Genomic DNA, 25,488 nt, shown 5'->3' with positions numbered 1-25,488 from the left:
GGCAATGTACCTTTTCTAAATACAACACGGAGCGCCATACCCCACTGCCAAGACCTTCCTCATCTCACAAGCCTACCCAACGAACGGTTTATTTCTTTGCTGTACGGCATGAACACACTTTCAAGATGGCGGCTCTCGAGCAGATGCACTGTTGGGGGAAGCCATGTTCTCTGCCCACAGTGCCCCTTACGGTCACTGCACAAAGTCCAGAACAACGTATCAGCGCCCTGTTGACTGTTGGCGGAACGCAGCTTCCAAGGTAACTCAGAGCATGCGCAATACCAGCCGTCCGTAGGGGCGTTGCTAGAGGCCAGACCGGAAGTAGAAGGGTCCTCGAAGGCTCTTGGGCCGTTGATATCTGGAGCATCTCCACATTTTATTCCCGAGAGGTATCAGAGTGATTTTGGTTGGCCATGATTAAGGATTCTGTGGGCCGGTGATGGGGGTGTTGTGTATAAAGTTAGTGATGGCGGTTTCTGCATTCAGTGATGGCGGGTCTGTGGCGTTCCTTGCCGGCTGTTTCGGAGGTCAGTAGTGAAGTCTCGGGTTAGTGATCGGGATCTTTAAGGTGAGCGAGGGATTTGTGGTCTCAGTGATGGGAGTCTGGTCAGTGACTGCGGGCCTGTGGGTCACCTTTCAGGGTCGGTGGGGGTCTATAAGGAGCTTGCTTTCTAAACGTTCACAAGCTTTGGTGTGTAGCATCTTATTGTTCAAATCTAAGTGGTTTAAAAACTTTTTAAGTTATTTTCTTTGACCGAGCAGTCATTCTGTGTTTCAAATAATTTCTCTGGATAATGCTTGAGATTAAAAATTGCTTTGTGGGCTAGTTCACAGTCAGTTTTCATAAATGTCACATCAGTTACATAAAAACAATATGTTCTCTAATTATTTATTGTAATGTTCATATCTATATATCTCAAATTATTTTCTCTGCTTAATTACAGAGAAAGATAAACACACTGTAGAGGTGATTTGTCAACTTGTTTTTCCCCCTGTCAGTTTCTGCTTTACATATTTGAATTATTATTAGGAACACACTCATATGTTTTTAATAATAGATATGGCTAAATAACTCAAAAGATATTACAAGTAAAGCTTCCACAGATTTATAAAAGAGCTCATTTTCCCAAATGATTTCCAGCATTGGGTTTTGTTTTTTTATATGTTTTTATGATCCTGAGGAGAAATGATATCTAATTGGTGTAATGCCATTTTCCTATTAGCGAAGTTGGCATCTTTTTGGTTAATTGTCACTTAAAATTGCCTTTTCTGTGAATTTTTATATTCTTTATTTAGTTTTTTTGTGGGCTTTTTGTCTTATTAACTGCTAGATGTTTTTGTTTAACAGTAGAGATAACCTATTGTCACATACTGAAAATGTATATGTAGTTATTTTTAAGTCATGTTTTAACATATAATTAGGAATGCCATCTAGTCAGAAATACTTTTTACTTTTATATCATCTGGGTTGTCTTAAGATCTCTCCTACCCCATCACGAGGTTATAAGCACATAATCCTAAAATTTATTTCAATATTCTTTGGGATTTTAAAAATACAAATACTATTTTTTTTACAAATACAAAATTGTGTTTTTTACAAATACAAGTACTACACCTTGGTGTTCCCAGGAAATGTTTATGTAATGAGTGTTGAATATATGACCACGTGGAAACATTTTCTTTCCAGGTTTCTAGGTGTCTCTGGGAGCTGTAGGGCAGGATCTTTCTCCAGACTGCCTTTTTCCCCCTCAACTCAACTGTGGTTGAGTTCACAGATGTCCACCAAGCTTTATACCCTGAAGAGAATAAAGTGTGAGACCTACCATGACGATGCCTGCTACCTGGACCCTTCCCCAGAAATCTCTGGCCCCGGCTCCAGAGGAGCACAGCAGCTCGTTTGAGGTGAGGACGAGAAATCCCAGGAGGTGGGAATCTCTGATCTGCCGTCAGCAGAGCCTCTGGGCAGAGGCATATGGGCCACAGGAAGCAACCAGACTTTCTTACTGCCCAGAAACAATCTTGACCTTTCTGCCAAGAAAGAGCAACACATGGGTAATGTTGCCACATCTAGCAGCCAACTGTACGGCAGCCGAGGGTTGGAATGTCAAGGAAAACTGTCCTTTGTTTTGTCCTTGTGCTATATTGATCTTTTGGCTGAGGATAAAATTCCTAGTTAGAAATCACTTTTGTGCAGGATTTTGAAGGTATTTTTATTCTCAAACTGTTTCCTTGCACATTCTCTATATTCTTTCTGAAGTTTCTGTTTTTTAGATGTTGGTTCTCCATTTTTTTCCCTCTACTGTTTTCTATTTTTTTGCGACTTCCCTTTCTGGTAAACTTGTCAACTTTGTCTTTCACCCCTTCTGTTGAGTTTCTGGTTACTACGATGAACAGTTTAATTCAGTTTTAAGTCAAAGTTTTAGTTTTCAAAAACTTTATTTTCTAAATATTCCTTTTTATTAGCATCCTCTTATTTCATGGATATAACTTATCTTTCTGAAGATACATGGAATGGTTTATTAGGAATGGTTCAGTTTTTTTTATTGAAATATCGTTGATACACATTCTTACACTGGTTTTAAATATACAACACAGTGGTTCAGTGGTTACCCATATTAAATTCTCACCCCCACTAGTGCAGTTACTGTCAGCTTAGGAAGGTGTTACAGAATCATTGGCTATATTCTCCATGCTGTACTAGGAATAGTTTAATTTTTTGAATAGGTAATATGTACACTTAGCTCATAAATTGAAAAAATACAAAAAGCAATACAGGGAAAAATAATATAGTGAGAGAAATTCAGGGGAAGGATAAGACTAGATCACCCACCTCTCTCCACTACTTGCTCAGGTCACCCTATATAGGTGATCAGTTTTATTGGTTTTCTTTGCTCAGTTCCTTTATGCAAGGAAAAACAATTATATATATTTTTTCTTTTCCCATTTTACAAAAAGTGGCATACTGAGCACACTTTTGCATATTATTTTTTTAATGCTATGTAAAACAATACATGCTATGAACAGTGAAGTGGTGAACGTCCTTGTCGTGTCTGTCGTTTCTTTGGTGTATATAAGAGGTGAAATTTTCAGTTCAGGCTTTTAATCAAAGGCAGTCTCAGCTGAATCTCAGTGAACTTCTGCTTCTGCTACTGTTGGGCAATACTTTGATTGGGTATCTTAATAGTTTGTAAGAGAAAGGAAGAATGGGGTGAGGCAAATCTTTAATTGGTAAAGCAGCCATCATTCGTGTTAGCTAAATAAAGGGGCTTTGGTTACGTTTGTGATTTGAACTAAAATTTTAATTTTTGTTAGTGTTCAGACATGATTATGGAGAGGTTTTGGTTTTGTCAAGAGAATAATCTTGTTTGAAGTTGGTGTTTTGTTTTTGTGTAATAGGAGAATACCGTGACCTAGCTGATCCTGCCTGGATAGCTCCTGGTTCTGAGACCTGATAGGGGCAGGCTAACTCCAAAATCAAGGGCTGCTTTTCTCCTTATTGTAAACGTAATGTAAAAATTGACTCAGAAGCAAAAACCAAAAGAAAGCTTGGGTTGCAATTTTGGGAACAGATCAGGAGGAATTTAAGATGAAAAATACCCAAAGGAATGGGAGAGAGTGGTTCAAACAAAAGTAATAATATACCAAGAATTATAAAAACTGTCAACATTTATTTAACTAACACTATATCTTTGAACTATATTAATAAAATAATCAGAAATCATTATACAATTGACCATTTTATCAACTATTCTCAAAAACTTACTGGTCCAAGCAGGCAAAAAATATAAATGTTTGCTATAATATTGATTCTGTTTTCTGACCAAGAGCATAAAATTGGAAATAAAATGTAAAAGGCTTTTGTACATTGTGAGTGGAGTTAATGCCACTGGAGTGTACATTTAAATTGTAAATTTTATGTATGTTTTACCATGATTTTTTTTTAGTAGATATATATTTACTTTTAATAAGAATTTAAAAAAAGATTGGCTTTCCAACTCCAAGTAGTGGCTTTCTCTCTTAAATTATTCAGTCCCTGAGATTATGGTTGCCTGAAGTTGTACTGCATAAAGTCACTGTAAAATACAAATATACATGTCACACCAGGTATCCTCATTTGCAAAACATCTGTGAGATGCAATTATGACTTGCCACTGAAAGAAAAGGCTCTCATTAAAAAGAACATTTTTAAAAAAAGAGCCTAGTTTAGACTTTATAAAATAGACCCAATGCAGAGAAATATGCTTTGTAAAGCAAAGACATTTTAAGAGTACGGCCACTTAGAATATTTGACTTGGAACTAATACACAGATTCATCAAATCTCCAAGCCCTGTGGAATTTCAATTAGCTACTTGCCAAGAGCCATAGATAGTATAATATAGCTGTACAGAGGAAATACCATCTGCCTCTGTGACCAAAAATCACTCTAGTATTGATGCCTATGCTTCCTCAAAGCTCCCTTGATTCTGCCAATATCATAGCTATGGTTAACCACAGAGAACTTCTCTGTGAATGTCCCCAACTACAGAGACTATAGGTAGGCCAGCAAGGCAAGGGATTCACAATAACACTCATTATGCTGATAGTCTATGGCACAGCTGACCACGATAAGACATCATGAACAAATGCCCAAAATTGATGGGAACTACTGAACCCTTGCCAGTGCCTGTGGCAAACTAGACATCTAAGCTTTTCCAATTATGCTATCTTTGCTGATCAAGGAAGAATGTAATGTAGGATAGTTAATGTAAGAACAAACTTGCTGTATCTCCCATTACCAGAACCTCTGAGATGATACCAGCATGATCAAAAGAAGTACATAACAACTATGGACATTAAGAGATGGTTTTCATGTAGTGAAAGCGTTCTTTCCCCGATCAGCCATGTAACTTATGGGTAAGCTTTTGTGATCGCCTCTCACTTTAAGATGATCCTAACAGGATTCTGTGTACCTACAGGATTAAATCTAGCTTTGACCAAGTAATTGACGACTCATTACTGGTTCTGACTGCTGCTCATTTTAACCAGCAGTTAGCGAGGCAAGTTAGTATTTGTAGTATGGCAGGACCCAAATATCATCTGTGTCAGAGTTATTAGTAGCATATAAAAAAATCCACTCTAGTTAGTTTAAGAAAGAAAGTATTAATTATAGGATTTCAGAAAGTTCACAAAGTCTTTGGAAGGGTTAGAGAAGCAAGCTCTAGACTAAGCTTCCAGGAAAAATATCCAGAACCACATATCACAGAGCCAGTCCAATAAAATTGGTCTCTGGCAAAATTGGGAAACTGGTGCAGTCACCACTGGCCCTAAACGTGCTGCCTTTGCAAAAGAACTCCATCCCTAAACTGTCTTTTCACATAACTCTGTTTCTCTCTACTTTCCATTTCAGTAGTTTGAATATCATGTGTCTCAGTATTATTTTCTTTGTATTTATCCATCTTGGTGTTTTTTGAGCTTCTTGAAAATATAGATTGATGTCATTCATCAAATATGACATATAACATTCTTAGATGTTATTTCTTCAATATTGCCTCTATCTCAATCTCTCTTTTTTCTGGGACTTTAATTATATATACATTGAATCTTTTTACTATGCTTTATATCTCTCTTATGCTCTTTATTCTGCATTTCATTTTATTTTTCCTCTTTATATGCTTTAATTTGAATATTCTCTATTGACCTGTCTTCAAGTCCACTAATTCTGTCTTCTGTTTTGTCTAGTCTGCTCTTAAAGCTCATGCAGTAAGTTCTTAATTTCAGGTATTATATTTTGCATTTCTGGAATGTCCACTTGATCCATTTTTATATATTGTAAATCTATACTGAAAGATTCCATATTTTTACCCATTTTGTCCATCTTTTCCATTTTCCCTAACATATTAATCATAATTATTTTGCAGTTCTTCTCTTTTAACTGCACCATCTAGATAATTTTTAAGTCTTTTTTTTTGTGATCATTAATCTACAATTACATGAAGAACATTATGTTTACTAGGGGACCCCCTTCACCAAGTCCCCCCCGCAAACCCCATTACAGTCACTGTCCATCAGCATAGTAAGATGTAGAATCACTACTTGTCTTCTCTGTGTTACACAACCCTCCCCATGCCCCACCCACATTATACATGCTAATCGTAATGCCCCCTTTCTTTTTCCCTGCCCTTATCCCTTCCTTCCCTCCCATTCTCCCCAGTCCCTTTCCCTTTGGTAACTGTTAGTCCATTCTTGGGTTCTGTGATTCTGCTGCTGTTTTGTTCCTTCAGTTTTTCTTTGTTATTATACTCCACATATGAGTGAAATAATTTGGTATTTTTCTCTGCTTGGCTTATTTCACTGAGCATAATACCCTCTATCTCCATCTATGTTGTTGCAAATGATTTACCGTGATTTTTTAAAAATAATATTTTTAAAACAGTAATTCTAAAATTTTTTAAGAGTGAAAGGCTAGCAAAAAGAAACCTCCATATCTGAAAACCTTAAAAAATTTTCTATATAAATATTCTTTAAAGGGAAAGTCACAAAGCGTCTTGTAACATTCTTTGAGTTGAATTTCAAACATACATTTTAAAGTTTGTGTGGTGAAGCTAAACTATAGATGGGCAGGGGGCAGGAATAGAAATTTAAATGCCTTTGCCAAGGAGTCCTGGAAGTTTGGGTGGAAAAAAAAATGAAACCTAAGGTATGAGTTACACTTTCAGCTGAAGAACTTAGAAAAAGAATTCAGTGAATATAAAATAACAGTAAGGGTTAAAAGAAGATAAGAAATCAGTCATATAGAGAACAAAAATAAATGATAAAGATGTTTGACAGAAGCTGGAGTGGCTTCTGTGTGGTAATGATCCAAAAAAAGGAGTAAAGATACATGTAAAGTATATAATGAAACAGTTACCTGCTGTATCAAAGAAGTAAAACTGAAAACAGTTATGAAATAATAAATATATAAAAACCCATCCAAAAACATGAAAACCTAAACAAAAGGGATAAAATTTTACAAAACACAAATGTCAAAATTGGTAAATACAAGTGATTCAAAAGTCCTTGAAGAAATTAAAGCATCAATGATCAAAACACTTTCAGCAGTCAAAAATAGTGGAAAATTCGGGGGCGGAGCCAAGATGGCGGCGTGAGTAGAGCAGTTTAAATCTCCTCCCAAAAACACATAGAGCTATGAAAATATAACAAAGAAAAATCTTCCTAAAATAGAGACCACAGGACACAGGACAACATCCAGACCACATCCACACCTGCAAGAACCCAGCGCCTTGTGAAGGGGGTAAGATACAAGCCCCAGCCCGGCGGGACCCGAGCGCCCCTCCCCCCGGCTCCCGGCGGGTGGAGAGAAACCGGAGCGGTGTTTTTTTTTTTTTTTTTTTTTTGGCGAGCGCTTTTTGGAAGCCTTAGAGGGACGGGCCCCCGTTGCTGGGGAGGCAGGGTGGCGGGACCGGTGAGGAGGTGCCTGGGAACAGCGCCGGAGGACAAAGAATATCCCGCGTTTCTCCCTGCGAGACCTGGGGGCGGGTGCCTGAGACCGGTGCCTGAGGACGGAGGAGGTCGCGCGTTTTTCCCCTTTTTTTTTTTTTCTCTTTTTGGCGAGCGCTTTTTGAAAGCCTTGAAGGGACGGGGACCCCAGTGCTAGGGAGGCACGGTGGCGGGACTGGTGAGCAGGTGGCTGGGACCGGTGCCTGAGGACAAAGAATATCCCCCGTTTTTCCCTGCGGGACCGGTGGGCGGGTGCCTGAGACCGGCACTTGAGAACAGAGGAAATCGCGCGTTTTTCCCCTTTTTTTTTTTCTCTTTTCTGCGAGTGCTTTTTGGAAGCCTAAAAGGGACAGGGACCCCGGTGCTAGGGAGGCAGGGCGGCGGGACTGGTGAGCGGGTGCCTGGGACAGGCACCTGAGGACAAAGAATATCCCGCATTTTTCCCTGTGGGACCGGTGGGTGGGTGCCTGAGACCAGCACCTGAGGACGGAAGAAATCGCGCGTTTTTCCCCTTTTTTTTCTCTCTTTTTGCCGAGTGCTTTTTGGAAGCCTTGAAGGGACAGGGACCCCGGTGCTAGGGAGGCAGGGCGGCGGGACTGGTGAGCGGGTGCGTGGGACCAGTGCCTGAGGACAAAGAATATTGAGCGTTCCTTCCCTGCGGGACCGGTGGGTGGGTGCTTTTTGGAAGCCTTGAAAGGACAGGGACCCTGGTGCTAGGGAGACAGGGCAGCAGGACCAGTGAGCGGGTGCCTGGGACCGGCACCTGAGGACAAAAAAAAAAAAAAAAAAAAAAAAAATCGCTTGTTTTTTCCCTTTTTTTCCTTTTTTTTTTCTCTTTCTTTCTGTTCCCTCTCTCATTGTTGCTGCTGTTGTTTTGGTTTGGAGAGTGCTTTTTGGAAATCTTAAAGGGGCAGGACAGGTCACTTAGACCAGAAGCAGGGAATCTGGGGATCTCTGGGCACTCTAACCCCCTGGGCAGCAGGGAGCACAGAGGCCCCTTACGGAGATAAATAGTCTCCTGGCTGCTCCCCCTCCAACGGGGCTCCACCATTTTGGAGGAACAGCCCCAGCCAGGCCAAGCCCACAGCAACAGCGGAGATAAACCCCAAAGCAACTGGGCAGGAAGCAGAAGCCCTGTCTGCGCGCAGCTGCCCAGCACAAGCCACTAGAGGTCGCTATTCTCCCAGGAAAAGGCTACAAACCAACAAGAAGGGAAGCTCTTCCAGCGGTCACTTGTACCAGCTCTGCAAACTATCTCTATCACCATGAAAAGGCAAAACTACAGGCAGACAAAGATCACAGAGACAACACCTGAGAAGGAGACAGACCTAACTAGTCTTCCTGAAAAAGAATTCAAAATAAAAATCATGAACATGTTGACAGAGATGCAGAGAAAAATGCAAGAGCAATGGGATGAGATGCAGAGAAAAATGCAAGAGCAGTGGGATGAGATGCAGAGAAAAATGCAAGAGCAGTGGGATGAAGTCCGGAAGGAGATCACAGATGTCAGGAAAGAGATCACAGAAGTGAAACAATCCCTGGAAGGATTTATAAGCAGAATGGATAAGATGCAAGAGGCCATTGAAGGAATAGAAGCCAGAGAACAGGAACGTATAGAAGCTGACATAGAAAGAGATAAAAGGATCTCCAGGAATGAAACAACACTAAGAGAAATATGTGACCAATACAAAAGGAAAAACATTCGTATTATAGGGATACCAGAGGAGGAAGAAAGAGGAAAAGGGATAGAAAGTGTCTTTGAAGAAATAATTGCTGAAAACTTCCCCAAACTGGGGGAGGAAATAATCGAACAGACCATGGAATTATACAGAACCCCCAACAGAAAGGATCCAAGGAGGACAACACCAAGACACATAATAATTAAAATGGCAAGGATCAAGGACAAGGAAAGAGTTTTAAAGGCAGCTAGAGAGAAAAAGGTCACCTATAAAGGAAAACCAATCAGGCTAACATCAGACTTCTCAACAGAAACCCTACAGGCCAGAAGAGAATGGCATGATATACTTAATGCAATGAAACAGAAGGGCCTTGAACCAAGGATACTGTATCCAGCACGACTATCATTTAAATATGATGGTGGGATCAAACAATTCCCAGACAAGCAAAAGCTGAGGGAATTTGCTTCCCACAAACCACCTCTACAGGGCATCCTACAGGGACTGCTCTAGATGGGAGCACCCCTAAAAAGAGCACAGAACAAAACACACAACATATGAAGAATGGAGGAGGAGGAATAAGAAGGGAGAGAAGAAAAGACTCTCCAGACAGTGTATATAACAGCTCAATAAGCGAGCTAAGTTAGGCAGTAAGATACTAAAGAAGCTAACCTTGAACCTTTGGTAACCACGAATCTAAAGCCTGCAATGGCAATAAGTACATATCTTTCAATAGTCACCCTAAATGTAAATGGACTTAATGCACCAATCAAAAGACATAGAGTAATAGAATGGATAAAAAAGCAAGACCCATCTATATGCTGCTTACAAGAAACTCACCTTAAATCCAAAGATAAGCATAGACTAAAAGTCAAGGGATGGAAAAACATATTTCAGGCAAACAACAGTGAGAAGAAAGCAGGGGTTGCAGTACTAATATCAGACAAAATAGACTTCAAAACAAAGAAAGTAACAAGAGATAAAGAAGGCCACTACATAATGATAAAGGGCTTAGTCCAACAAGAGGATATAACCATTCTAAATATATATGCACCCAATACAGGAGCACCAGCATATGTGAAGCAAATACTAACAGAACTAAAGAGGGAAATAGACTGCAATGCATTCATTGTAGGAGACTTCAACACACCACTCACCCCAAAGGATAGATCCACCGGGCAGAAAATAAGTAAAGACACACAGGCACTGAACAACACACTAGAACAGATGGACCTAATAGACATCTATAGAACTTTACATCCAAAAGCAACAGGATATACATTCTTCTCAAGTGCACATGGAACATTCTCCAGAATAGACCACATACTAGCTCACAAAAAGAGCCTCAGTAAATTCCACAATATTGAAATTCTACCAACCAATTTTTCAGACCACAAAGGTATGAAAGTAGAAATAAATTCTACAAAGAAAACAAAAAGGCTCACAAACACATGGAGGCTTAACAACATGCTACTAAATAATCAATGGATCAATGAACAAATCAAAATAGAGATCAAGGAATATATAGAAACAAATGACAACAACAACACTAAGCCCCAACTTCTGTGGGATGCAGCGAAAGCAGTCTTAAGAGGAAAGTATATAGCAATCCAGGCACACTTGAAGAAGGAAGAACAATCCCAAATGAATAGTCTAACATCACAATTATTAAAACTGGAAAAAGAAGAACAAATGAGGCCTAAAGTCAGCAGAAGGAGGGACATAATAAAGATCAGAGAAGAAATAAACAAAATTGAGAAGAATAAAACAATAGCAAAAATCAATGAAACCAAGAGCTGGTTCTTTGAGAAAATAAACAAAATAGATAAGCCTCTAGCCCAACTTATTAAGAGAAAAAGAGAGTCAACACAAATCAACATAATCAGAAATGAGAATGGAAAAATCACGACAGACTCCACAGAAATACAAAGAATTATTAAAGACTACTATGAAAACCTATATGCCAACAAGCTGGAAAACCTAGAAGAAATGGACAACTTCCTAGAAAAATACAACCTCCCAAGACTGACCAAGGAAGAAACACAAAAGTTAAACAAACCAATTACAAGCAAAGAAATTGAAACAGTAATCAAAAAACTACCCAAGAACAAAACCCCGGGGCCGGACGGATTTACCTCGGAATTTTATCAGACACACAGAGAAGACATAATACCCATTCTCCTTAAAGTGTTCCACAAAATAGAAGAAGAGGGAATACTCCCAAACTCATTCTATGAAGCCAACATCACCCTAATACCAAAACCAGGAAAAGACCCCACCAAAAAAGAAAATTACAGACCAATATCCCTGATGAATGTAGATGCAAAAATACTCAATAAAATATTAGCAAACAGAATTCAACAGTATATCAAAAGGATCATACACCATGACCAAGTGGGGTTCATCCCAGGGATGCAAGGATGGTACAACATTCGAAAATCCATCAACATCATCCACCACATCAACAAAAAGAAAGACAAAAACCACATGATCATCTCCATAGATGCTGAAAAAGCATTTGACAAAATTCAACATCCATTCATGATAAAAACTCTCAGCAAAATGGGAATAGAGGGCAAGTACCTCAACATAATAAAGGCCATATATGATAAACCCACAGCCAGCATTATACTGAACAGCGAGAAGCTGAAAGCATTTCCACTGAGATCGGGAACCAGACAGGGATGCCCACTCTCCCCACTGTTATTTAACATAGTACTGGAGGTCCTAGCCACGGCAATCAGACAAAACAAAGAAATACAAGGAATCCAGATTGGTAAAGAAGAAGTTAAACTGTCACTATTTGCAGATGATATGATACTGTACATAAAAAACCCTAAAGACTCCACTCCAAAACTACTAGAACTGATATCGGAATACAGCAAAGTTGCAGGATACAAAATCAACACACAGAAATCTGTAGCTTTCCTATACACTAACAACGAATCAATAGAAAGAGAAATCAGGAAAACAATTCCATTCACCATTGCATCAAAAAGAATAAAATACCTAGGAATAAACCTAACCAAGGAAGTGAAAGACTTATACTCTGAAAACTACAAGTCACTCTTAAGAGAAATTAAAGGGGACACTAATAAATGGAAACTCATCCCATGCTCATGGCTAGGAAGAATTAATATCGTCAAAATGGCCATCCTGCCGAAAGCAATATACAAATTTGATGCAATCCCTCTCAAATTACCAGCAACATTCTTCAATGAATTGGAACAAATAATTCAAAAATTCATATGGAAACACCAAAGACCCCGAATAGCCAAAGCAATCCTGAAAAAGAAGAATAAAGTAGGGGGGATCTCACTCCCCAACTTCAAGCTCTACTACAAAGCCATAGTAATCAAGACAATTTGGTACTGGCACAAGAACAGAGCCACAGACCAGTGGAACAGATTAGAGACCCCAGAAATTAACCCAAACATATATGGTCAATTAATATTTGATAAAGGAGCCATGGACATACAATGGCAAAATGACAGTCTCTTCAACAGATGGTGCTGGCAAAACTGGACAGCTACATGTAGGAGAATGAAACTGGACCATTGTCTAACCCCATATACAAAGGTAAACTCAAAATGTATCAAAGACCTGAATGTAAGTCACGAAACCATTAAACTCTTGGAAAAAAACATAGGCAAAAACCTCTTAGACATAAACATGAGTGATCTCTTCTTGAACATATCTCCCCGGGCAAGGAAAACAACAGCAAAAATGAGCAAGTGGGACTACATTAAGCTGAAAAGCTTCTGTACAGCGAAAGACACCATCAATAGAACAAAAAGGAACCCTACAGTATGGGAGAATATATTTGAAAATGACAGATCTGATAAAGGCTTGACGTCCAGAATATATAAAGAGCTCACACGCCTCAACAAACAAAAAACAAATAACCCAATTAAAAAATGGGCAGAGGAACTGAACAGACAGTTCTCCAAAAAAGAAATACAGATGGCCAAGAGACACATGAAAAGATGCTCCACATCGCTAATTATCAGAGAAATGCAAATTAAAACTACAATGAGGTATCACCTCACACCAGTAAGGATAGCTGCCATCCAAAAGACAAACAACAACAAATGTTGGCGAGGCTGTGGAGAAAGGGGAACCCTCCTACACTGCTGGTGGGAATGTAAATTAGTTCAACCATTGTGGAAAGCAGTATGGAGGTGCATCAAAATGCTCAAAACAGACCTACCATTTGACCCAGGAATTCCACTCCTAGGAATTTACCCTAAGAACGCTGCAATCAAGTTTGAGAAAGACAGATGCACTCCTATGTTTATCGCAGCACTATTTACAATAGCCAAGAATTGGAAGCAACCTAAATGTCCATCTGTAGATGAATGGATAAAGAAGATGTGGTACATATACACAATGGAATACTACTCAGCCATAAGAAGTGGAAAAATCCAACCATTTGCAGCAACATGGATGGAGCTGGAGAGTATTATGCTCAGTGAAATAAGCCAAGCGGAGAAAGAGAAATACCAAATGATTTCACTCATCTGAGGAGTATAGGAACAAAGGAAAAACTGAAGGAACAAAACAGCAGCAGAATTACAGAACCCAAAAATGGACTAACAGGTACCAAAGGGAAAGGAACTGGGGAGGATGGGTGGGCAGGGAGGGATAAGGGGGGGGAAGAAGAAGGGGGGTATTAAGATTAGCATGCATGGGGGGGAGGGAGAAAGGGGAGGGTGGGCTGCACAACACAGAGAGGACAAGTAGTGACTCTACCACATTTTGCTAAGCTGATGGACAGTAACCGTAATGTGGTTGTTAGGGGGGACCTGATATAGGGGAGAGCATAGTAAACATAGTATTCTTCAGGTAAGTGTAGATTAAAAATTTAAAAAAAAAAAGAAAGAAAGAAAGAAAAGGGGGATTACTCCTTAACAGGATAAAACTATTGGTAAATCAATGATCAACGCATGCTTTAAATATCCTTAATGTTGATCACTTAAAGGGTGTCAGATGATCAGCTATGGAGGTACTCTTTTCTGATAATATTCCTTTCTCTTAATTAAAAAAAAAAAAAAAAAAGCAGTTACTGTGTGCTGACCTCCAATGAGTTCTGCACAGTGGTATAGAGGGCATGTCAAAGTGTGGGCAAAGGGTCTGTTTGTTTCTACGCAGAAGATCAAGGCCTAGCTTGGATACCCAGAAAATGAACTAAGATACGATATGAGGAGGAGCTTCCGGCATCAGCACTCTCTGGAGGACTCGTGCCGGGGGATGATCATCAAAAAGCCTCCACAGGGATCCGGACGATGCTGCGGTTGTGGCTGCATCCAGCCCACCGTCTCCTGGACTTGCCATAAGAAGGAGGAGGGAGATGTCTAGGCTGGCATGTGCATACAGTGAGACAACGAATTTGACTGGATCTGTACTGTTGGAACTCAACCAGGAGTTGGGAGGGATGCAAGTTGTAGCACCCCAAAATCTCATGACTATAGACTATCTATGGTTAAAAGAACATATGGGATGTGAACAGATCCCAGAAATGGTCTGCTTTAATTTGTCTGATGGTTCAAGTACAGTTGGAAAATATCCATCATATCATAGATAAATTTTCACAAATGCCTAGGGTGCCTAAATGGTTTTCTTGGCTTCACTGGAGATGGCTGGTAATTATAGATTTGCTTTGTTTATGTCACCGTATTCCTATTATGTTAATATGTGTGTGCAAATTAGTTAGTAGTTTAAAACCTATACATACTTAAGGTACTATACAAGAAGATATGTCAAAGAAATAATCAATCCTCCCAAGTTTCCTTCATATGCTACATCTATAGCTTTTCTTCTTCCTTCCTAATTACAAACCTTAAATAGAATTCGTGCCTCATATCGAATTTACCGAGTATCATAATTCCTCCAGGTGGTAAAGATACCTCGAGACAAGTGCTGGGCATAGAAGCCACAGGGCATAAATCTGCAAAGAAGTAAAAAGCTAACCTTTGCAAACAATATGGCTTCTCTCTCACTTACCAACTTTACATTTCCCTGTATGGCCCCGGAAGATGACTGGTTAGCCAGAGACGGGTAAGATTCCTCAAGGGAGGAACAACCTAAGACAGGCACAGTCGCAGGGGGGCCATCAGGTGAGAATTTGGGGATCAACAGAGGTGAGGCTCAGAACCTCACCCCCCCTGCTTTGAGAGAAATCTTCTGCATCCGTGGATGTCTTGCTGCCCTTGTCTAGCCTGGATTAATACTTAGTCCATAGGCACACACCTGATCATCTGATCATCTACATTTGCCTTCTTACAGCACTAAACTATGTTTTCTACCTTTATCTTGCATCTACCTACCACTTCAGCATTTTATTAAAAATAAAAATAATAATAATAATAGGAGAAATGTGGGATCAACATATAAATCAAGTACAAAAATCAAATGAATATTCATATTTGACCTGATGGTTTATAGGTCATATTGCATGATCAAAACCGAAAGTTTCTGTGATGAATGCCCTTGTACTGTTCACCATGTAAGAATTTATTCACTCTGTAAGAATTCGTTCACCATGTAAGAACTTGTTCGTTATGCTTCAGAAGATTGGAGACTGACGAGAATTAGGCTTGAGATGGATTAATGATTGTACATTGAGCATTGACCCCCCTATACTGAATTTTATTGTTGTTAACAACCATTTGATCAATAAATATGAGAGATGCCCTCTCAAAAAAAAAAAAAAAAAAAAAAAAAAAAAAAAACCCAGGAAGTTAAGAAGTATGGCTCTTAATATACTCCTTAGCAAACAGACAATAACTCAGCCCATCTTGATGGCAGGGCAGGCAGTCTTGATATGTTCCCAGACCAAGAAGCTAATATTCTGAGAAGAATCTGCAGTAAATTTCTTAAGTTAATTTTGCAGAATTATCTGGAAGACTGATTAGAAAAGAGACTTAATGTCTCATCAAGGATGAACATTATAAGAACACTTACCAGGTTCACACTCCTAGCCCTTATCACATTCCCAAAAATCCTCAGCTGCCTAAAAAAACCCTTGACAGTGTATGACCAGACTCTCTTGTCCCCTCCTGGCAAGCATCAGGAGCTCTGTCTCTAACTTTATCTCTAAATAAAAGCCTCACCCTTGCTCTCCTAAAAAAAAAAAAAAAAAAAAAAAATAGTGGAAAATTCATGTGGTTTTACAGTTGATCTTTACACCATAGATTTACATAAAGGTGATATCTAAAATTATTCCCAATCTTCTCTTTGGTGTTTTGTTTTGTTTTCTATGTTAACCTTGATGCCCAAACCAGTTATGAACAGTAAAAGAACTAGAAATTGTGAACACAGGTTCAGAAGTCAAATATATTAACTAAATGAATTCAAGAATAGGTGAAAACAATAGCCAAATAGACTTTATCATGGGAACACATGTGAAGCAGATACTATTTTCTCATTCATCAGTCCATGCCAAAGTCAAAGAAATTAAAATAGTAAAATATCTTTAACAGAAATAATAAAAATACTACAATCTAATATACAGCAAAACAGTACTTAAAAATAATACAGAAAAATAATTTATGCACATAAAGTTAAAAATCTAGATTAAATGGATTAATTTCTATGAACATATTTCATTTCCCACCAAATCCTGTACCACATTTTCACTTGCTGTTAAGATTTTTATTTTTAAAATTCTACTTTTAAAAAATTAGGATTGCACTTTGGAAAGATTTATTTGCATTGATTTAATTCTGCCTTTTGGAATATTGTATGTATGTGCAAATTTTATGTTTAATATTTCTGAATGTTACATAGGCACTTGAAAAGAATGTTTCTAGGATATAAAACTTAACCATCTTACCAATAAGATATCTTACATAGTTTTGAGATTTTTACAGTGTGGTGTATTTTTAACACTTTATCTCTTGGAGCTGAGAGGTACTGTTTAAAGTCTCCCTCCATGAATATATTTATTTCTATCTATATTTACCTGTAGTTAGTGTTTATAAATTTTGATAGTATGTAATTTGCTGCAGTGATGATAATGACGTCTGAAATTCATTCTGGATTGTGTGTTTGTCAAGTTTAATATTTTCCCGTAGAATTCAGCTGTCTCATATTAAAATGGAGACTATTGTTTCCATTCTGTTGGCATTTCCAGAGGAGCCTTTGCTCATTCTCTTACTGTCATCCTTTGAAGTCCTTGTGCACTTCTTCTGTAGAGCAGTGGAAAGATGCATTTTATGTTATTGTTCTGATATTATACGTTTTATATATCTTTGACTATACATGATGTTTTTTCTGTGTCCCTTCTGGTAATGTGGAAGGTTTAGATTATTTTTTGTATGTGTGATTGTTTTAGTGTCACCTTCATTAAATTCTTGAACTATATCTTTAATCTCTTAGACAACATCTATTAAATTTGTACTGTGAATAATGATGAGTTTTATGCAAGCCATAATAATGATTCTTTTATTTGTTGGATGTTTCTATTGAACTCCATTTTTATTTTATTTCTGTTTTCCTTTAAAAGTCCTTATTTCCATTTTATGTTACTCGCTTGTTCAAATCTGCTCTTTACCACTTTTTTTGTTTTCACAGAGTATTTTCATTGCTTTCAGAGAGACCTTCATTTCTGTGTGCTTTTTCTTTCCTTTATACTTGTTTACTGAGTTCTATTTTTCAAAAATTTAAATAAGCATTTCCTTAGCCTATGTTTTCCATTATTTCTTCCATGGATTCTTAAACCCCTATTTAATTACCATAGTGAATTCCTTGAGTTCATGGTGAATGTGTTTTCTTTATTTTTAGGGTTCATGGCTTGTTTTTTGGTATCATTAATATGCAGTCACATGAGCAACACTGTGGTTACTAGACTCCCCCCATTATCAAGTCCCCACCACATACCCCATTACAGTCACTGTCCATCACCGTAGGGTGAATGTGTTTTCTTTATTGTGTGATAGTTTATTTTTAGCATGTTCCTTTTCATCATTTTCTTTCATCCTTTTTGCTTATAATATCTTTGTACATCAGGAGATTTTTATCATTATCTCTGTGAGGAGATCTTTTCCTGGAAAAACTAATTATAAAAAGCTCATTTGGTAAGGCATCCAAGCTACTTATATGATATAAATAATCGGCACATCACGAAGTAAAGCTTTATCTGTTTTTACACAAATAAATAACAGCTTTCAAGCATCATATTTTAGACAGTAAAAACTACAAATATTTTTAATACTTAATCCTTGTCCTTGCTGCGTGCTCATTCCGTCCAGAATTCAGTGACCTACAACTCCTGAATTTTCATCTTTATACTAGCTCTCTATCCAGCTGCCTAGGGTACATCCTTATATATGTCTCATCTAAATCTCAGTATGTACAAGATTTAAATCTTTATTTCTTATCTTTCTCTCCAGCTTCCTACCTCTAGTCTTTAAATCCCTCTGTGGCACCAGAATCCGCGGTTATGCAAAACCAGTAACAATTATTTGAGTCTCCTTTTCTCATCTTCACACTTGATATCAGTTTCACCTTCTTAATAATTAACATCAATCCCTTTTATAGCCTTGCTAAAGCCTTACTTGAGGTAAGTAAGAAATTCATGTTTTCTCACATGAACTGTGAAGTGGGTCTCATGACTGATTTTCCAGTCTTTCCCATTCCAAAATCTGTTTTGAGAATTGTCTTAATTCAGTATACTTCTTTGAACTTTTATTTATTTTGAAATAAATAAAGATTCAAAGGGCATTACAAAATACAATACAGAGAGTTCTATAAGTTTCAGTTTGTGGTAGTACATGATTTTTATTCATTGCCAGATCCATTTCGCTAATATTTTGTTGAGAGTATTTGTATCTAAGTTCATGAGACATCTTAGTATGTAGTTTTCTGTTTTGTACTGTCTGTCTAGATTTGGTTATCAGAGTGATACTGGCCTCATAAAAGTAGTTGGGAAGTGTTCCCTGCTCTTCTGTTTTGTGGATGAGATTGTGTAAAAATGAGCCTATCTTTTAAAATATTTAGTAAAATTCTTTAGTTAAAACTATCCGAGCCTGGAGCTTTTCCAGCAGCTTTTAAGTTTTTAATTTAATAGTAATTGGGTTATCAGCTTATCTACTTCATAAGAGTTGCATTGTGGTAGTTATCTGGTTTTTGAGGTCACTTCCATTTCTTACAAGTTGTTGATCTATTAGCATAGAGTTTTTGTATTCCTTCATTTTCCTTTTAATGGCAGTTGGATATGTAATGATATCTTCTATTTCATTCCTGACCTTGGTGATTTATATCTTCATTTTATCTTTGTCAGTCTGGTTGAATAATCAGTCAGTAAAGTTTATCAATTTTGTTGATTTTTTTTCAAATAATTGGATTCTGTTTTATTGACTTTTCTCTAGTTTTCTTTAATTTTGTTTTCAGTTTCATTGATATCTTCTCCTTATTATTTTCTTCCTTCTGCTTCCTTTGGGTTTATTGTACTCTTCTTTCTAGTTTCCTGAGATCAGAATTTAAATTATTGACTAGAGAACAATTGATATAATTGACATATAACATTACATTAGTTTCAGGTGTACAACATGATTCAATACTTGCATATGTTGTGAAAAGATTACCATTATAAGTCTAAGTTAACATCCGTCACCACACAGTTACAAATTATTTTTTCTTGTGATGAAAACTTTCAGGATTCATTCTCTTAGCAACTTTCAAATATCCTATACAGTATTAGTAACTGTAGTCACTATGTTGTTATTATATCCCCATGACTTATTTAAAATAAATTATAAGTAAATTATAAAATACATTATAAATTATAAAATGTAACTTAAGTTTATACATTCTGATTACCTTCACCCATTTTTGCCAACCATCCGCCCCTGCCCTTGGCAACCACCTATCTGTTCTCTGTATCTATGACTTGTTTTTTTTTAGATTCCACATATAAGTGAGGTCATATGGTATTTGTCCTTCTCTATATGACTTCTTTCACTTAGCTTAAGGCCCTCAAGGTCCATCTATGCTGTCACAAGTAGCAATATTTCTTTCTGAATAATATTCCATTTTACACACACACACACACATACACATTTTTTTATCATTCATCCATCAGTGCACACAAGTTGCTTTTATGTCCTGGCTAATGCTTCAGTGAACATGGGGATGTAAATATCTTTAAGAGTTAGTGCTTTCATTTCCTTTGGCTAGATACCCAGAAGTGGAATTGCTAGATCATGTGGTAGTTATATTTTTAATTTTTTGAGGAGCCTCCATACTCTTCCATAGTTGTTGTACCAATTTGCATTCTCACCAACATTGCACAAGTGTTCCCTTTTCTCTAGATCTTCACCAACATTTGTTATTTCTTGTCTTTTGCTTTAGCCATTTTAATGGGTGTGAGGTGATATCTCACTGGTTTGATTTGCATTTTCCTCATGACTAGTGATGTGGAGCATCTTTTCATGTGCCTGTTGCCTATCTCTGTATCTCTGGTAAAATGTTCATATCCTCTGCCCATTTTTTACGTGGATCATTTGTTTTCCCTTTCCTAATGTAAGCATTTAGTGCTATAAATTTCCCTCTCAGTATTGCTTTATCTGTATCCCCCAGATTTTGATATATTTTCACTTTAAGTTTCCACATATTTTCTAAATTTCTTTTGAGAATTTGTCTGACTTACATGTTATTTAGAACTGTTTAATTTCCAAATATTTTGTGACTTTCCAGACAGCTTCTTTTTATTATTTTCTAGTATAATTCCTTTAGAGATTTTCTGTTTTCTTTCTGTTACTGATTTTTAGTTTGGTTCCATTATGGTCAGAGAACATACTGTATATTATTTCAATTCTTTTAAATTTGTTGAGGTTTGTTTTACAGCTTAGGATATGGTTTGTCTTGGTCATCGTTCAATGGGTGCTTGAAAAGAATGTGTATCTGCTATTATTGGTTGGAGTGTTCTATAAATATTAATTAGATACTTTTGTTTCTTCTTCTGTATCAACTGATAATTTTCTGTCTACTATTTCTATAAATTGGTAAGTCTGGGGTATGAAGTCCCTATAATCCTTTTTTTTTAAGTGTTTGTGATTCCAGGTAGAAAGAGCTAATCCTTCAATTATGCATTCCCAGATTAGATTTTTTTTTAATATAGAGGTTTATGTTTTTTAAAAAACATTTTATGAAAAAAAATGTAAATGTATACAAAGTAAAGATTAGAATAGTTTAAGGAGTCCTTGTATCTATTGTACCTGTCACCAGCTTTAGTAGTCATCAACATTTTGCCACTGTTATTTCATCTAAAACTGCCCTCCCTGCCAGCTCCTGGATTGTTTTAAAGTAAATCCTATATCTTATCTGTAAATACTTTGATATGTATCTCTAAAAGATGAGAATTCATTTTTCCTTTTTGTTTCACATACTCAGTAAGCCAGTGTCACATCTAAAACATAATAATAGTAATTCCTAGATACCATCTAATACCCAGTTATTGTTTGAATTTCTTCAAATATGCCATAAATATCTTTTTGATGTTGGTATGTTTTAATCAAGAGCCAAACAAGGTTCACAGTTAGCATTTGGTTAGTATGGCTCTTAAGTCTCTTTTAATAATGAGTCTGTAAAAAAAAACAAAAAACATTTTTCTATTTTAATTTATTCTTTGAAGAAACAAGTCATTTGCTGCCTTCTGGATTTAGCTAATGTTTCAGTCTTAATATTGTTCAGTACATGTCTGTACTGGAACATATTATGTAAGAGTTTGTTAGACCTGGAGGCTTAATGAGATTCAGTCAGCTTTTTCTTTTTGTGGCTAAGAACGCTTAATGGGTGGTATAATAAAATTACTTACTCTGTTATGTCAGGAAGCACACACTGGTTATCCCTTTTTGTGACATTAAAATTGATTGGTGGATGTAAATGTTTAGCTGATCCATCCATTTTAAACATATCTTCAGCTTTAAACCTGAGACAGTGAACAGCCATTAATGATCATTTTCTAAATCCATTATTTCAATAGAAGTTACAAAATGATATTTTAATTCTGCCCTAACCTCTTCACTTATTAGCCAGAATTATTCTATAAGGAGATTTTTCTCATCATTTATTTGGTTATCCTGCAGTACAGATCTCTCAGGGAAAAAAAATTAACAAATCTGATTACCTTAATTACCTTTAAAGTAAAAAATCCATACTTGTTATGTGATACAAACTGTTGTTGTCATAACCATCTTCCTGACATGTTGTGTAGACTCTTCTCCATTTATATAGAGCTATTTGCTGCTTCTCAAACTCATCATGTATTTTTCTGTCTCCACACCTTTATTTTTTCTCTTTTCTAGGAAATTACCCCCCTCACCCCTCATTCTATATTAACTCATCTTCCAACTTACATTCCTCAATATAAGCTTACTCTCCCATGAAAAGTATATTGTTTCCTTGTTTGGACCTTCAGTGTGTTCCACAGAGATTTATGTTTGACACCTTAGTGAACTTGGATCTTACTTTTCTCTTCTTTTAAAGGTTAGGTCTTGCTTATTGTAAGTTGCTGGAAGTCTTAAGTTGCTAGAAGTTTTTTAAGTCTTTTAAGTTGCTAGAATAGAAAAATAAATCATTTCTGTGTTCCCAGGACTAGCATATGGCTAGTCCTAAATTGCTCAAAAACTGAATTGCTGGTGGTTCATCTAGTTGCTAGAAGGCTAAAAGATTGCCAATTTCAATCTCCAGTTTTGAAAAATGAGTAATTGACTACAGCTCTATAGAGATAGCAGAAATTATTTGTTGGATTTTTTTCTTCCACAAAATATTACATAAAATTAGATATTTAATATGTACCTTATATGAAATAATCATTTTTTTAAAGTTCCTGAATTATATAGGTATATGCATTTGTCAAAACTTCAAGTGATACATTGAGGATTTGTACGTTTCATTGTGTGTAAATTTTACCTTAACGTAAACAAATATTATACTCTAGTTAACTTGTATTTTGAAATATTTAGGAGGAAGTATACTGGCATCTATAATTTAAAATGCCCAGAAAGTAAGATGGATTGCTGGATTGGTAAAAGGATGGGTAAATGGGTGAAAAACAAGTAGAGTAAAATGTTAATGGTAAATCCTAAGTCATGGATATACATCTTTTCACTATATAATTCTTTTAATTTTCTGTATGTTTGAAAATTTTCACAAAAAATATTAGGGAAATAGGGAGTCAAGTTTTTAAAAAGAGGTAAATTAACAACAAAAAAACTCCACATTGCATATTTTTAAGTATAGTGTCTCCATCCCCCAAAGCTAACTATTCACATTGAACAGGAATGTGCCGTTACAGGGATCTGTGTCCTTCAGGGATGTGGCTGTTGATTTCAGCAAAGAGGAGTGGCAGCAGTTAGACTTTGCTCAGAGAAACCTGTACCGGGATGTGATGCTGGAGACTTACAGCCACCTGCTCTCAGTAGGTAAGCACAGTCACCTGGGTTCCCACTGGCGGTATTTTCATTCTCAGTTGCTTTGAGACATCTGAAATATGTGATGGGTTTTGTCTTTGAATTGCCTAGGATTCTTTATCCCTTTTGGGCATTCTGTATTACTCTGCTCCCAGAAATGTATGGTTACTTTCCTGAAGAATAAAGCTGCATTGAGCAAGACTTTATTGATTGGGCTCTGAAACACAATTATCTGGACCCCATCCTTTATCATTTCTCATGAACAGGGTATCAAGTTCCTGAGCCAGAGGTTTTCATGTTGGAGCAGGGAAAGGAGCCATGGGCATCGCATGGTGAGAGCCCACATCAGAGCTGTCCAGGTGAGTGAGTGTGACCCCGAAGGAGACAGGGGAGTAAATCCCAGCTGTCTTGAGAAAGAGTAACATCTTTGAAATGCTATTAAGATGATTCTTCAGGCAGGCTTTCAGGGTTTTTTTATTGCTTGATGAAGATCTTGACATTGGTGTCTCCACTAAATACCTTCTGCTTATTTCTGTCATTTCTTCACTCTCTTCTCCCTTAGATTCGTAGAGTCTGGATCTTGTGCCAGTCTGCTTCATTAAAGATTTTCTTTCTTTCTTGGTTATGCTCTTTTCTAACATTTCTTTTTCTTTCTACCTTCCCCATTGTCTGAGATTCATTCTTTATGCATTTAGGCGTTCATGGATCTGCTTTTTTTCCACAGTTACTATATGTCATACATTCCCACTAATGCTAGTCTTTTCATTTTTTTCTTTCTCACTGTGAGATACTACAGAACTTTATCTCCAGCCAACCTATCTTCCTGTATTCCCTATAGGCACTGATACAAGATTTGTCACTTCCCCATTCCCTATGCCTTTCATCCAACTGATGACCTAAGGGGTCACTGTCACCTAACTTTTAGGAGTACCTTTCTAACATTTTCCTCCAATATTGCTTGAGTGACTTCACACTGATTGGGGTCCCTCTGCCTGATTGGCTGATTTTTGTAATTGCTTTATTTCTGTATTTTGCATGATGATGTTTGAGTTTAATCATTGTCTTCTTTCAGGATACACTATCATCATCCATCTGGGTAAGGATTCTCTATTAAGGGAATTAGTCTTCCCTTGTTCACAGTTTCACTTTCTGCAGTTTCAGTTACCCATGTTCAGCTGAAGTCCAAAAAGTACTAAATAGAAAATTCCAAAAATAAACAATTTTTAAGGTTTAAATTTTGCGCCATCCCACACCATCCCTTTCAGGATGTGAATCATCCCTTTGTCCCATGTATCCATGCTGTATACACTATCTGCCTGTTTAGTCACTTAGTAGCCATCTCAGTTATCAAATCAACTGTCATGGATTATAGTTCAAATAACCCTTATTTTACTTAGTAATGCCCCCAAAATACAAGAGTAGTGATGTCTGACAATTCAGATATGCCAAGGAGAAGCTATAAAGTGCTTTCTTTAAGTGGAAAGGTGAAAGTTTTTGACTTGTTAAGAAAAGAAAAAGCAATACCAGATTCAGTACTACCTGTGGATTAAAGCACTCACTGGGGGTCTTAGAATGGATTCCCTGTGCATAAAGGGACTTGTATATTTTATTTTTCAATTTATTCTCTTCCCTTTCATTTTCCCAGACCCATCTTACTTCCCATAGGCAATTTTTTTATATAATGGAAACATATTTCTTTATGCATATTCCTTTAAAATTTAAAGTGACCTTGGGTATGTATAATTAGTCTATATAAATGTTACTCTGCTATGTATGTTGGTCTTTGCCTTACTTTTTCCACTTCTATCCATTGTTGCAATGTGTACATAAAGTTTATTTCTTCTAACTGCTGAATTGTTTCCCATTACCACTATCACTAGACTCCTCATCACATGAGCCACCCTCTCCCTTTTCTATGTGT

General features: G+C 37.1%; 1 protein-coding gene across 1 annotated transcript in view; it reads left to right on the top strand.

Annotated features, from left to right (window-relative positions):
• The first annotated feature begins 299 nt into the window (after positions 1 to 299).
• LOC108389573 (uncharacterized) overlaps positions 300 to 25,488 on the top strand; it is a 32,130-nt gene continuing 6,941 nt past the window's right edge. Inside the window, exons 1-4 of the mRNA XM_037021398.2 lie at positions 300 to 568; positions 1,688 to 1,902; positions 23,453 to 23,579; positions 23,834 to 23,926. Of these exons, the coding sequence (XP_036877293.2) occupies positions 1,825 to 1,902; positions 23,453 to 23,579; positions 23,834 to 23,926 (298 nt within the window). The 5' untranslated portion in view covers positions 300 to 568; positions 1,688 to 1,824. The remainder of the gene's footprint in view (positions 569 to 1,687; positions 1,903 to 23,452; positions 23,580 to 23,833; positions 23,927 to 25,488) is intronic.

This window comes from Manis javanica, chromosome 17 (genome assembly GCF_040802235.1).
Source record: "Manis javanica isolate MJ-LG chromosome 17, MJ_LKY, whole genome shotgun sequence".
Taxonomy (NCBI): Eukaryota; Metazoa; Chordata; class Mammalia; order Pholidota; family Manidae; genus Manis; species Manis javanica.
Note: the sequence above shows the minus strand (reverse complement) of the source record. Positions and strands in the feature narration are given on the sequence as shown.